The 13768-nt window shown below is 45.3% G+C and overlaps 1 protein-coding gene across 1 annotated transcript in view; it reads right to left on the bottom strand.

The window, feature by feature from the left end:
- LOC132780657 (IgGFc-binding protein-like) overlaps positions 1–13768 on the bottom strand; it is a 43317-nt gene that overhangs the window by 5082 nt on the left and 24467 nt on the right. Inside the window, exons 9-15 of the mRNA XM_067460753.1 lie at positions 12774–13102; positions 10137–10710; positions 8423–9018; positions 6817–7381; positions 5526–6115; positions 2495–3062; positions 125–324 (exon numbers count right to left, since the gene is read on the bottom strand). Coding sequence (XP_067316854.1) covers positions 125–324; positions 2495–3062; positions 5526–6115; positions 6817–7381; positions 8423–9018; positions 10137–10710; positions 12774–13102 — 3422 coding nt within the window. The remainder of the gene's footprint in view (positions 1–124; positions 325–2494; positions 3063–5525; positions 6116–6816; positions 7382–8422; positions 9019–10136; positions 10711–12773; positions 13103–13768) is intronic.

Raw genomic sequence — 13768 nt, 5'->3', positions numbered from 1 at the left:
CTGTGATATAAAAACAAGATAAAAGAAACTTGTCAATGTTTAAAAATAAAATGTGATGAAATATATAAAAGAAAAAAAGCAGTCAGAAAACTGCATCATTAAGCACAGCAGTCGTGGGACCTACCTTGATGTAGTGGCCATTGTGCATACAGCCACACTGATTCATGGGCACACATGCTTCCCCATCAGAGACATAGCCAGCATTGCACTGGCATCCTTCAAAGCATTTTGTGGTACATTGTAGGGGTGCAGAGAGGCCTGCACAGGTAAGATCACAGGACCTGGTACATAGCTCATAGTGGCTGTTTGCTGGGCAAGTGAGAGCTGGAAAGAAAGGAGAACCTCAGTAATTGTATCACTGCCTAAATTATCTGATTCTTTTGCTTTTGGAAACTATCAAAAGATGGTTCAAGGGCATGAGCAACAACAACTGAATTATTTTCACTACAATGAACTAAAGTGATGCTACTTGACAGTGATTGATGAAGGTCTCCTGATGTTGTCAAGGGATTGGAAGAGGTATTACTTTCAGCCATTGACAAAATTTATAACATCCTAAACACAAAGCCCAAGAAAGGAATAGGAGTAAAATAGGGTTCAGGAAGGCAGAACCAGTGGGTCTGAGAAGAGAGCAGTCAAGGGAAACACAGCAGAGCTATTTCATAAGGACACTATGAAGATAACATAGGAAGAAAAGCTACTTGTTGAAACATTTCCAAGGTCTGAGGAAGCATATTGGTAGACAAGGGTGCAGAGACTACGTGTTGATAGCACAAACCTGCTCTTCCCTTAGGAAGCTCTTCAAAGTGCTGTATTTTCTGGCTTATAAGACTACTTTTTAACCCAGGAAAAACTTCTCAAAAGTCAAGGGTCATAGTATATTCTGGGTATCATTTTGTAGGGCGGGTGCTGAAACTTCCAAGCTGGACTTGAGAATATGCAGTCACCACATATGATGGGGGGAGCTCAAAAACAGCCGTGCCCACATTCTCGCTGTATGCAGTTACCTTATGAAAGCAGCAGGGGTGGCACTGTAGAAGTACGGTAGGAGAAAATCCACTCACCAGGATTCATGGAAATAAGAAATAGCTTTCTAAGATCTACAGAGACACTCGCTGGAACACCCCAGCAAGCGAGAGTCCAAAAGTGGCAGGCTCAAACCCAGAACCTCAACCAATGGCTGATACCAAATGAGAGACTCCCCCCAGGGCACACAGAAAACTGGGCGACTTGGAAGGCACTGAACAGACTGCACTCTGGCACCACGAGATGCAGAGCCAACCTCAAGAAATGGGGCTACAAAGTGGAATCCACGACATGCGAGTGTGGAGAAGAGCAAACTACTGACCACCTGCTGCAATGCAACCTGAGCCCTGCTACATGCACAATGGAGGACCTCCTTGCGGCAACACCAGAGGCACTCCAAGTGGCCAGCTACTGGTCAAAGGACATTTAATCAACTACCAAGCTTGCAAATTCTGTGTTTTGTCTGTTTTTTGTTTGTTTTTGTTAAAAATGTAATACAAATGTCTGGTTGCTGATGACACGATAAATAAATAAAATATGGAAATAAGTGACTTAATGTGGTCCCGATGATGAGATGAAGGGGCACCTCACCGGAAAGGTGTAAGTGAAGGACGGAGAAAGCTGCAGGCATCTGGGCTGCCTGGGGTATGGAAAAAAGAGATAGAGCAGTGCTGTGCCCAGAAAAACACGCCTCTTTTACCCATCTGGCCCACCCTTTTATCCTATTGCCGTACCTCTTCTGCTTCTCAGATCTCGCTCCTGAGAACTGCAATTAAGTGGTGCAGGCACACATGTGTGAAATCTGAGTGGCAGAGAAGGAGGTACGGCAATAGGAAAATTACCATATTGAAATCAAATCTGTTTTTTTAAAAATTTGGTAAGAGGGGTAGTCTTATACAGCGAGTATATCGCAAACTCTATATTTTAACTGGAAAAGTTGGGGGTCGTCTTATATGCCCCATCATCTTATATGCTGGAAAATATGATAATTTAGGGTTCTAGCTCTGGGTCAAACTGTATATTATGGGGACTGCCTATTTCTGGTAATTGTCAGATTTTCCTTTTCACAGCAAGGTTTCCTTTGTGATGGTGCTTCTACTATTTGACTTGTGGAGTGGGGAGAGGGGAGGGAATACTGTTTACCTTCCATTGGCCAATCACAAAAGAAAACATCCTTAATGCAAGATACACAGTAGAGGCGAACCACATCCTCTGACAAACAGACATCTTTCACCTCTTGAAGGAACACCTGTTGATCCTCAGCCCAAGCCCATTCTGCAAACCTTAGTAGGAATTTGAATTCAAGCTGCATTTTGCTGCTGCAACCACTGCACAAAGCTAGCTCCCAGGGAAAGAAAAACCAGCGGACAGGTGAAGTATGAATAGCCAAGAGCGACAGGGAGATAAGAAATCACAAAAAGTTGCTTATCTATGGCAGCCCTAGAAGCAGATGCTTTTTTAAACTCACGGCAGAAGGAAGTTCTCCAGGACTTGACAGTTCTTCCTGCTGCTTGGCAGGCAGCCACATAGGCTTGAAGACTCTGGCAGAGGGCATATTTTGCCCCATCAGCAGCACACATTTCATACACACAATGGTTGAAATATTCAGTAGGCTTGACAAAAGCATGACAGTCACTGAAAGAGCCTGATTTGCTTAGGATAAGGCCACAGGCACTCTCAGCCTGGTACTGCCTTGTCTTCGTGGCATCACATGAGGGACAGTTGTGCCTGCATCCATCGGTACATCTGGCATCATCAACCAACACTTTCCAAGATGCTCCAAATTCGGTCACATTCCGAGTGATCACCTCACTCGGTAGTTGTAATTCATCAGACCTGTCACCATTAAAGTTGCCACAGAGACCACACACGTGTCCTTGATATGTGGTGGGAATATAGATCAGAAGATAATGGGAGGAATCATAGAGAACACTGAGGCCAAAATCTGTGTGGACCACAATATTCTTCCCCTCTTGACTGACCCAAACTTCTCTTCTATCTATTACCAAAGGCAGTGTGTAGACCTCTCCATCCACCTAGGCAACAGAAAAGAAAAATGAAAGTGGTGTTTGTATCAAAAATTAACACAATTGCAATTTCCACAACCCATGAGGGAGGGAAAACCCAGACATACTGAACATCTTATCACTACTGCACAATTAAAAATGGGCAGGGAGTGGGTGGGGAACACTTCCTCAAGAGTTAGGAAACAGTGACAAGGAGAATCCTGGATGGGTTGCAGGGTTTTTACCTTTTACATCTACTCAGAAAACAGATGTAAAAGGTAAAAACTCTGCAACATTGGGAATTTTCAGAGTTTTTACCTGAGCAATGAGCCACAGTGGCGCAATGGGTTAAACCCTTGTGCTGGCTGTACTGCTGACCTGAATTCGGTGGTTTGAATCCATGAGATGGGGTGAGCTCTCGTTTGTCAGCTCCAGCTTTCCGTGTGGGGACATGAGAGAAGTCCCCCACAGGATGGTAACACATCCAAGCATCCCCTGGGCAACGTCTCTGCAGATGGCCAATTCTCTCACATCAGAAGCAATTTGCAATTTCTCAAGTCACTTCTAACACGATTATAAATAAATAAAAAAACCTCGAGCACATCCCCCCTTGTTATTACATGAAGACAATAGAATGCTTTTTAAAAAATTCCATCCTGCAACATATAAAACTAGATGTAGATGTAACTAAAAAGCTGTGATTTTTTCATAAGTTTTTACAAGTAGTTATTTAATTAATTCACAGTTTGGAGTGTGTGTGTGGGGGGGGGGGGGTGGATGGAGGGAATCTTGTACAATTTTGGCTCCAAATGCCAAGATAATTTGGCTGGCCTGGGATACCTTGAGTTTAGCAGTTGCAGGTGACATTCTAGTTGTCACTCTGCCTTAGGCTATAAAATGTCTTGGGATGGACTTGTATCTCTGCTTTAACATAGTGGCAAGGCCAGTGTCAGCACTGTGCATCTTTGGTAGAACTCAAGTCTGACTCCTTAAAAGAAAAACCCAGTACTCAATAAGCATCTTTGGCTGGATCTGCCATTTCAGCTTCCCACAAAATCAATTGATGTAGTATTTACTCCAGACACCATGTTAAATCAAACAGCCAGGCTGCCTGGTTCCTTCTTGGATTAGTGCCCATCGTGTTGGGCATTCGGGGTACACCTTGACCCTTTTCGTGTCCTGGCTTTCGGTGCAGGCCCCAATCTGTTTTGGGGAGCTTCCAGAAATCAAGAAGGCAGATATCTGTTTTCGCTCTGGGGTGCAGAAAGATCTATCAGACCATTATGGTGGGGGGGGGGGGTCTCCAGGATCCTCTTCCCATCATTTTAGGCATTTTAAAGCTGTTTCTACTCTAGAGGAGAGGCGCTCAGCTGCAGACAGGTGCAAGCTTTAAGGAGGCTTCTGTTCTTACCTGCTGTTTCTACTCTAGAGGAGGCTGCAGGCCTTGGAAAGCATGCGTGCTTTCTGAGCCTACACGCTACACGCACACTCTTTCCAAGGCAAAGAGGCAAGTTCTGTTGGAAAGAGAGTGTGTGCATGGTGTGCAGGCCCAGAAAGCACATGCATCTGCCAGTGCCTGCAGCCTACCACCTTCTTACTCTAGAGGAGGCACTCAGCTGCAGGGACTGGCAGGTGCGTGTGTTTGCCACACAGTCACTTTCTTTCTGAGGCAGGTTCTGTTGGAAAGAGAGTGTGTATGTGACATGCAGGCCCAGAAAGCAAGCACTCCTGCCAATGCCTGCAGCCAAATGCCTCCTCTAGAGTAAGAAGGTGGTCGGCTGCAGGCACTGGCAGGCACGTGCGCTTTCTGGGCCTCCATGCCACACACACAAACTTTTTCCAACAGAACTTGCCTCCTTGCCTTGGAAAGAGTGTGTGTGTGTGGCATGTAGGTCCAGAAAGCATGTGTGCAATGTGCAGGCCCAGAAAGTGTGCATGCTTTCCAAAGCCTGCAGTCTCCTCTAAAGTAGAAACAGCAGGTAAGCGCTCTATTTCTTACTCTAGAGGAGGTGCTCAGCTGCAGTCACTGGCATGTGCACACACTTTCTCTCCCCGGCTGCACTATGCCAACAAGCCACACACTCTTTTCAAGGCATTTTAAGGAGGCTTCCCACTTCCATGTAAGGAAGAGCGATGACCTCCTGGAAGAGGAGAGTAGTTTTGTTTGCTGGGGGATTAATAAAAAAGATTAAACTGTGATGCTGAAAAGCAGGCATGGAGCCGGGATTGGCTCCTGCTTGCTTTTGAGTTGAGCTGATTTTCGTACCAGGAGGAGCCTTCCTATTACGAGCTCACGAAGTATCCAAAGTACTGAAAGAAACAGAGGAAATGGGGGAAATGAATGTTCAATGTTCAGCTCTATTGAACATTGGTGATTGCTGCTACTTCAAACCAAAACCTCATTTCCCAGGAGTTTCCCAAACTTGGATGTGGATCTGCCCAGCAAGTATCTCATACTAGAATACTAGATAACAGAGAGAAAATGGGACCTACCGAAACCTTCCAGGTTGTTCCCTTCTTAAGAGTGATGACATATCCATGGACAGTGATTATCACCATCTTTTGTACAACCTTGCTTGCACCCAAGCTCTCATTCTCCACAACCACAGAAAACTTTGCAAGATTTGAATCCCTGCTGCAAACTTTGGCCAGGGTGTAGGTACAGGAGCCTGGGAAGTTGAAGGCATGTCCATCAAAGGTCAGGTAGGTTCCTCCAGCCACACTGCATGTGCCACAACCAGTAGAGTGGCATCCTCTGATCCCATGCTCCACCTTGCATTCCTCTTGTGCTCCACAGGAGACTTTCTGGCATCCCACAACGCCATTCTCTCTGCAGTGGCATTTTTCCTGGCAGGAAGAAGTGGGGAAGAACTCATCTCCCTTCTTGTAGTATCGTTCCTGGTATACACAGCCACAGTCCCCAATAGGGACACATTGATCTCCACTGAGGACAAACCCAGCATTGCAGTAGCAACCTTCCTTGCAGGACATCTCACACCCATCAGGAGCTGAAAGGCTGTGGCAGGTGACTGGGCACCCATTTCCACAAAGATCATAGTGCGAATTCTGCGGGCAATAGAGGCCTGAGGGAAAACATTGGAAACCGTGAACACTGCAACTAGATATTGTTTTAGCAGGACTTTGGGACGGTTATATTTACATTTTTCAAAACCATTCATGTCATGTGAAAGGTGCACTTAACATCATATTATAGTTTTTTCCCCTCCTCTCCACAAAACACAAATATGGTTCTATTTTTCAATCTGTATCGTGCTGAAATTCCTTAAAATTATTGGTGGAGATCCCTCAGACAAGCATTTGTGTTATGATTATCTTAAGCTTTAAGTAAAGGTAAAGGTTTTGCCCTAACATTAAGTCCAGTTTTGTCCGACTCTGGGGGTTGGTGCTCATCTCAATTTCTAAGCCAAAGAGCCAGTGTTGTCCATAGACACCTCCAAGATCACATGGCCGGCATGATTGCATGGAGTGCCATTACCTTCCCGCCAGAGTGGTACTTATTTATCTACTCACATTTGCATGTTTTTGAACTGCTAGGTTGGCAGAAGCTGGGGCTAACAGCATGAGCTCTCATTGCTCCCCGAAGTTGAACTTGCAACCTTACAGTCACCAAGTTCAGCAGCTCAGGGGTTTAACCCAGAGCCACCGGGGGCTCCTCTTAAGCTTTGGACTACCTGAAAAATTATTATCAAGTAGAATAGATTTGCAGCTTTATAAATACACATTTTATTTTTCTAGGAAAAGTTAAACTATGTCCAATACTTACTACAAAAGGAGGCTGATCGCCACTGCCCAACCTGGATGCCCTGAGCTTGGCAGGTGGTCACATAAGAACTGATGGCACTGCAGAATGTATCATGATGTCCCTTGTACTTGCAGGTGTCAGAGACACAGTCATCAAAGTAGGGAGTTGGATCGATGGCACTATGGCATGACTTGAATGGTCCATCCTTTCTTAAGAGGATCCCACAATATTTATCCCCTTTGTAGAATTGTTTCTGTTCTTCCCTACACACTGGGCAGTTGCTGGTGCATTCATCCACACAACCAGGAATCTCGCCTATCTTCCAGCTGTTAGCAAATTGGATGACATTGGTAGCCTGGCTCCCATCTTTCATGGTCAAGTCATCATTAGGCTCTCCGTTGTCATTGCCACAGAGGCCACAAACAGCATTGAGGTAACTTCTTGGAACTTTGACATGGACAAGTCTGTTCCAACTGAAGGTCAAGGTGAGATCAAACTTGGTCTTTACAACAACATGAACTCCACTAATGTAAGCTTTAATCTTATCTTCATGGTAGAAAGGCAGATCTACAAATACTCCATCTACCTACAAAAGGGAGAGTGACCTTGATTAAAACAGCTGAAGGGAGGCCATCAAAACAACACATAGGTAAGGATTGATAACAGCAGCAGCAAACATTCCACAATTCTAAACAGATTTACTTGACAGAAATTCTCAAATAAAATAATAATGATATTTATTATACAAAAATTAAGTTTTCAGCCACTCTGAATGGACAGAGAGTTAGATAAATAGGTAGACACATTGATAGGTAGCTAAATGAAAGTGTTCCTTCACTACTTCGCGGTTCGCTTTTCGTGGACTCACTGTTTCACGGATTTTTAATAAATATGAATTTTAAAAATATATCATGCAGTAGACACCCAAACCAGCCCCTGCCAAGCCGGCACTGCTCTCCGCGGTACCTCCCTCCAGCCTTGAAGGGTCTTTCCTTCATTTCCTTTGCTCTCTCTCTCTCTCTCTTCACCCAGCTAAGGGAAAGGCGAGGAGGGCTTGCTTCCTTTCCTTCCTTCCCTGTCAGTGAAAAGGGGGGGGGACTGTGGGGGGGGGAGTAGGAGGAAGAGGAAGAGGAGAGTAAGGCAAAGAAGGTGCGTGTGAGCAGAGGAGGAGGGGGAAGAGGAGGAGGGGAGAGGAAGCCAGGTGTGCGAGGAGCAGCCAGTGGGAAATGTGGTGTGCAAAGGGAGGGGGGAGGGAGGAAGGGAGGGGGAAAGAGGAGAGGAAAGAGAAGGTGAAGGAATTGAGTGAGGGGGGAGAGAGGAGTGGGTGGAGCCACTCCTAGGAGGGGATGGTCCTACGCCTCATGCATGCTGAGGCAGTACATATATAGCATCCCTACTTCATGGATTTTCACTTATCGTGGGTGGTCCTATAAGTGAGGGAACACTATAGATTGATAGATATTCACATTTTACCTAAGAAATGAAGGAAATTTAACTGGATCATCTCAATAATTTTACAACGTTTGTGAAATCATATAGCTTCATTTTTGTCCCCAGTTTATAGGGATAGGATTTCAATATGAGAATAAAGCTTCCACCATTAAAAGTAGAATCCCCTTCCTCATACCTGTAATATGTTTGGGTGCTTCTGGCTGATTTTAATAATCCTGTCATAGACTTCCAGGGTAATCTCAGAAAAGAATGGCATTGCCTTACTACCCTGGCTGTTCTGGATCTTGATCATGAACGGAATGAGAGTTACGTCTCTGGAGCAGAGGCCAACCAGCTGGTAGATGCAAGTGCCAGAAAAATCATATCTTTTCCCATCAAAAGTGGTGTAGTGATGATCTCCAGTGGCTGTACAGGTCGCATAGCTGGTGGGGTGACAGCCCCGAATGCCATCGACTGTGGTGCATCTCTCGCTAGCCTTGCAATTGCTTGGCTGACACACCACCATGCCCAGCTTGGGATCACAGTGGCAATAAGATCTGCAGTTCTCATCAGCCCAGAACTCCTCATTGGGCTTATAATAAAGGCCATCATGTGTGCAGCCACAGCTCTCCACAGGGACACATTTGTCAGTGCTGAGCACATACCCTTCATTGCATTGGCAGGTTTCCACACAGGGCATATTACAAGTAGAAGGAGCAGATCGGTCGGAACAGCTGGCTGGGCAGGCATTTCCACAGGCTTCATAATGGCTGTTCTCAGGACAAGGTAAAGCTAGGAGGAGAATTAAAAGAGAATTGGATTAAGATAGCACACAGGTGGTATATGACCCCACAAAAATTAGGGAAAAGCTATAAAAATGTGAATACGAAATGTTGGAAATGTGGGAAAGTGGAAGGGTCATACTTCCACATGTGGTTGTCATGCGAAAAATCAAAAACCTATTGGAAAAATATTCAAGCCAAAATACAGGAAATTTTAAAGACAAGATCCCTCTGAAACCAGAAATATTTTTACTTGGTGTAACAGACCAGGCCCTAGACAAAAACACTGACAAACTCCTATTTCTACTAAATACTGCAGCAAAAATTTGTTACGAAAAATATAGAAAAAAAGAAGAGATACCAGACGAAGAAGAATGGATGGAGAAAATTGCTGACATTAGAAATATGGACAGATTGACATACCTGATATCTAAAAATAAAGGGACCCCTATAAAAGAAATGGACTGAACAAAAGTAATAGAATATCTGAAACAAAAAAATGTATAAATATATGGACATAGAAAGAAGAGAGGAGAATATAAAAAATGGAAGACATAAGAATATAACAAAAAAAATGAACAACTCACTTGGACGACACTCAGAACGTTATTTTTTCTCTTTTTCTCTCTCTTTTCTCCCCCCCCCCCCCTTGTCTCTTCCTCCCTTTCCTTGTCCTTTTCTTTTCCCACACCTAGTTACTATAATTGTGTTTGTGTTTTTTCCTTTTCTTTTTTCCTTTCCTTTCCCCTTGCTACTTAGAGTCTTTTATGTACATATTTCATATTGTTTTTAAAGGAAAAATTCTCAATAATTATTATTTTTTTAAAAAACTTTCAGAAAAGGAAGAGAATCCACATTGTAAACTTTTTTTAAAAAAAATGACATAGAAATGTTACAAATACATTAAAGTTTAGGTGTAATAGTGGGGGGAAAGCTAGGAGGAGACAGAATGGCAAAGTCCTTATAGGAAAGGAAGTAATCCGTCTCTCTCATGCTAAAAATCATAACTCTTAGATTGCCCATGACGTGCCGTGGCTGTATACTACAGTGGTAAACATTACTTAGTTGGGACTAAGAACCAAATGCACAAATGCCATTTTCCTTCCCATTCCACTATCACATACTCACCACAGCCACTCTGGGTTCTCCAGTCTTGGATGACCACACCTTCCTTGCGGCAATTGGTGGCATAAGCCTCCAGGGCCTGGCACAGGATGCTTTTAGCACCACCATTGAGGCAGACATCATAGATGCAGCTGTCAAAGAAGCTGTTGGGGTTCAATTTAGTGTGGCATTTTTGGAAAGGGCCTCCCTTCGACTTGCTGATGAGCCCACAGAATTCCTCAGTTTCAAAGAGCTGCCGTTTGCTTTCTTCGCAAGTAGGGCAGTTCCCCTCACAGACATGCCAGCAGAAAGGGTCACGATCTGGGACATTCCAGCTTGCAGCCCACTCCACCACAGAAGAAGCCATGATCCCTGTAGGCATCAACATGTCATCATCTGGATTTTGGTTGAAATTTCCACAAAGACCGCAGGTGGTGCCATAGTAACTGCTGGACAAAGTGATCTCCACTGTCCAGGTCCAGTCATAAGAAACCATTAGGCCAAAGTCGGTTTGCAAGACAGCGGTCAAACCACTCCGAAACAGCTGTATCTTCCCATCCTCCAGAGTTACCGGCAAGTTTGTGACAACACCATTCAGCTGAAAAAGAGGGACATACATGTAAACAAGCAAGATTTTAAAAAGTTCAGCTGGAATCCCATCATCTCCTGCTGCCTTGTTTTTAGCAATGCTTCTTAATGCCCATTCAACCTCACTCCTCAGGATATCTGGTTCTAATTCACTCACCACACCGTCAAAGCTATACTCAATATTATTATCCTTCTTGTCACCTTCATCTGCTCTCTTCAACTTTTGTTAAGTTGCTTCCATCTTTGTTTTTGATCATGTCCATTTTTGCCTGAAATTTACCTCCAATGTTTCTAAAAAAAATTGGAAGAGGTCTCTTGTCCTTCCTATTCTAGTTGAATAGGTTGGGTAAGAGCAGGGGTCCCCAAACCTTTTGAACAGAGGGCCGGGTCACAGTCCCTCAAACTGTTGGAGGGCCGGATTATAATTTGAAAAAAAAACATGAATGAATTCCTATCCACACCACACATATCTTATTTGTAGTGCAAAAAACACTTTAAATAATACAATAATTAAAATGAAGAACTATTTAAACAAATATAAACTTAGCAGTTTAGAATAAATATAAACCTAGCAGTTTGAAAACATGCAAATGTGAGTAGATCAATAGATACCGCTCCGGTAGGAAGGTAACAGCGCTCCATGCAGTCATGCAGGCCACACGACCTTGGAGGTGTCTATGGACAACACCGGCTCTTCGGCTTAGAAATGGAGATGAGCAGCAGAGTCCCAGAGTCGGACATGACTGGATTTAAGCCCCCCCCCCCCCCTTCTCCTGCCTCCGGGATGCGGCGAGGCGGCATCCCGAAGGGAGAAGAGGCTGGGCCCATGGAGGCGTCGGGTCAAGCAGGCCCAAGCCGCTTGGCCCGCCGCCTCCCCCCCTCCCCTTCCTCCGGGATGCATCCAGGATGCATCCCGAAGGGAGGAGAGGCTGGGCCCACGGAGGCAGCGAGCCAAGCAGGCCCAAGCCGCTTGGCCCACTGCCTCCCCCCCTCTCCTTCCTCCGGGATGCATCCAGGATGCATCCCAAAGGGAGGGGAGGCTGGACCCACGGAGGCAGCGAGCCAAGCAGGCCCAAGCTGCTTGGCCCGCTGCCTCCCCTCTTCGCCCGCCACCTCCCTCCCCCTTCACCCACCTCTCACCCTTCTCCACAGCCCGCGGGCCGGATAGATGCCCTCGGGGGGGCGGATCCGGCCCGCGGGCCGTAGTTTGGGGACCCCTGGGTAAGAGTATACAGCCCTGCTATACTTTTTTCCTTGAACGTCGGTTTTCCTCAGGAGACAGACAAAGTGGCTTGATATCCCCATACCACCAAGAAATTGCCACAATTCATTATGATTCACACAGTCAAAGGCTTTAGAATAGTCAGGTAAAGGTTTCCCCTTGACATTATGTCTAGTCGAGTCTGACTCTAGGTGGTGGTGCTCATCTCCATTTCTAAGCCAACGAGCCAGCATTGTCCATAGATGCCTCCAAGGTCATGTGGCCAACATGACTGCATGGAGCGCCGTTACCTTCGCACTGGAGCAGTACCTATTAATCTACTCACATTTGCATATTTTCAAACTGTTAGGTTGGCAGAAGCTGGAGCTTACAGTGGGAGCTCACGCTGCTCCCTGGATTTGAACTGCTGACCTTTTGGTCAGCAAGTTCAGCAGCTCAGTGGTTTAACCCACTGCACAACTGAGGACTACAGCATTATCAATACAATCTTATTTTCTGTGATAAGGGATTAGCTTGACAAGGCAGGAGCCAGAAACTAGTCAAAATCCTACTACACTAACCAGATAATAGCAAAATGATCTTGGAATAAAAAGGTCTGCAATGGGCAGGAAGGAGAGCAGAGGAGCCAAGTTAACCTCTGGTGAGAGGGAGTTCTTGGGAGCAGCCATGAGAAAGTACTTTCAGATGTCCCACCCAAAATACCTGTGATGGTTTTGTAACTAAGAGAAAGCCTCCCCTAAAGGATCTCAAATTTGGAGATGACGGAAACCCCACCAGCAAGTCATACCCAAATGGCTCTTTTCTTCTTGTCCTAATGCTCACCTATACAGATACCACAGCATGGAACTCACCCGGATTTTACCAACTTCCTTCCTATGGACGGAGATGTTGTACCCTAAGAGAGAGATGGTGACCACTCTCACGTAGGAAATGGCTTGGCTGCCACGGTTATCATTCTTCTCATCCACCACAAATGGCACCAGGGTGGGGTCATTGCCACAATACTTGCAAAGGGTGTAGGTGCAGGTGCCTTGGAAGCTAAAGTCCAGGCCATCAAAGGTGTGGAGATGTGGGTCTCCCCAGCCCCAGGCAGTGGCATTGTAATCTGGGACGCAGGTTGCTCTGCCATTCTCCACTTTACATGTTTCCTTGATCCGACACCTTAATGCCTGGCAAGGATCTGAAAGAAAAAATTGCAGTATGTTGGGCAGAGAGAGAGAGCAATCCTATTGGAAAGGCCTTTATTTTAAAAGAAAACATGGCATGCATCTACACTGCAGAATTAATGAAATTTCACAGAACTTTAACTGTATGGCTCAATGCTATGAAACCCTGGGAATTGTAATTTGGTGAGGCACCAGGACACTTGGGCAGAAAATGCTAAAGAACTTGTAAAACTGCAGCTCTGATGAATTCACATTAGGTAAAGGTAAAGGTTTTCCCCTAACATTAAGTCCAGTCGTGTCCAACTCTGGGGGTTGGTGCTCATCTCCATTTCTAAGCCGAAGAGCTGGCATTGTCAGTAGACACCTCCAAGTTCATGTGGCCAGCATGACTGTATGGAGCCTTGTTACCTTCTTGCTGGAGCTGTGCCTGTTGATCTACTCACATTTGCATGTTTCGAACTGCTAGGTTGGCAGAAGCTGGGGGTAACAGCAGGAGCTCACCCACTCCCCGGATTCGAACTGCCAACCTTTTGGTCAGCAAGTTCAGCCACTCAGTGGTTTAACCCACTGCACCACCAGAGGCTCCAATTCCACATTAGACCATGCCAATTAAAGTAGTGTCAAACTGCATTAATTTTATGGTGCAGATGCACCCATGATCAGACCTTATTAGAGTTGCT

This window comes from Anolis sagrei, chromosome X (assembly GCF_037176765.1).
Source record: "Anolis sagrei isolate rAnoSag1 chromosome X, rAnoSag1.mat, whole genome shotgun sequence".
Lineage (NCBI taxonomy): Eukaryota > Metazoa > Chordata > Lepidosauria > Squamata > Dactyloidae > Anolis > Anolis sagrei.
The sequence above is the reverse complement of the archived record's forward strand: the minus strand, read 5'-3'. Positions and strand labels throughout refer to the sequence as shown.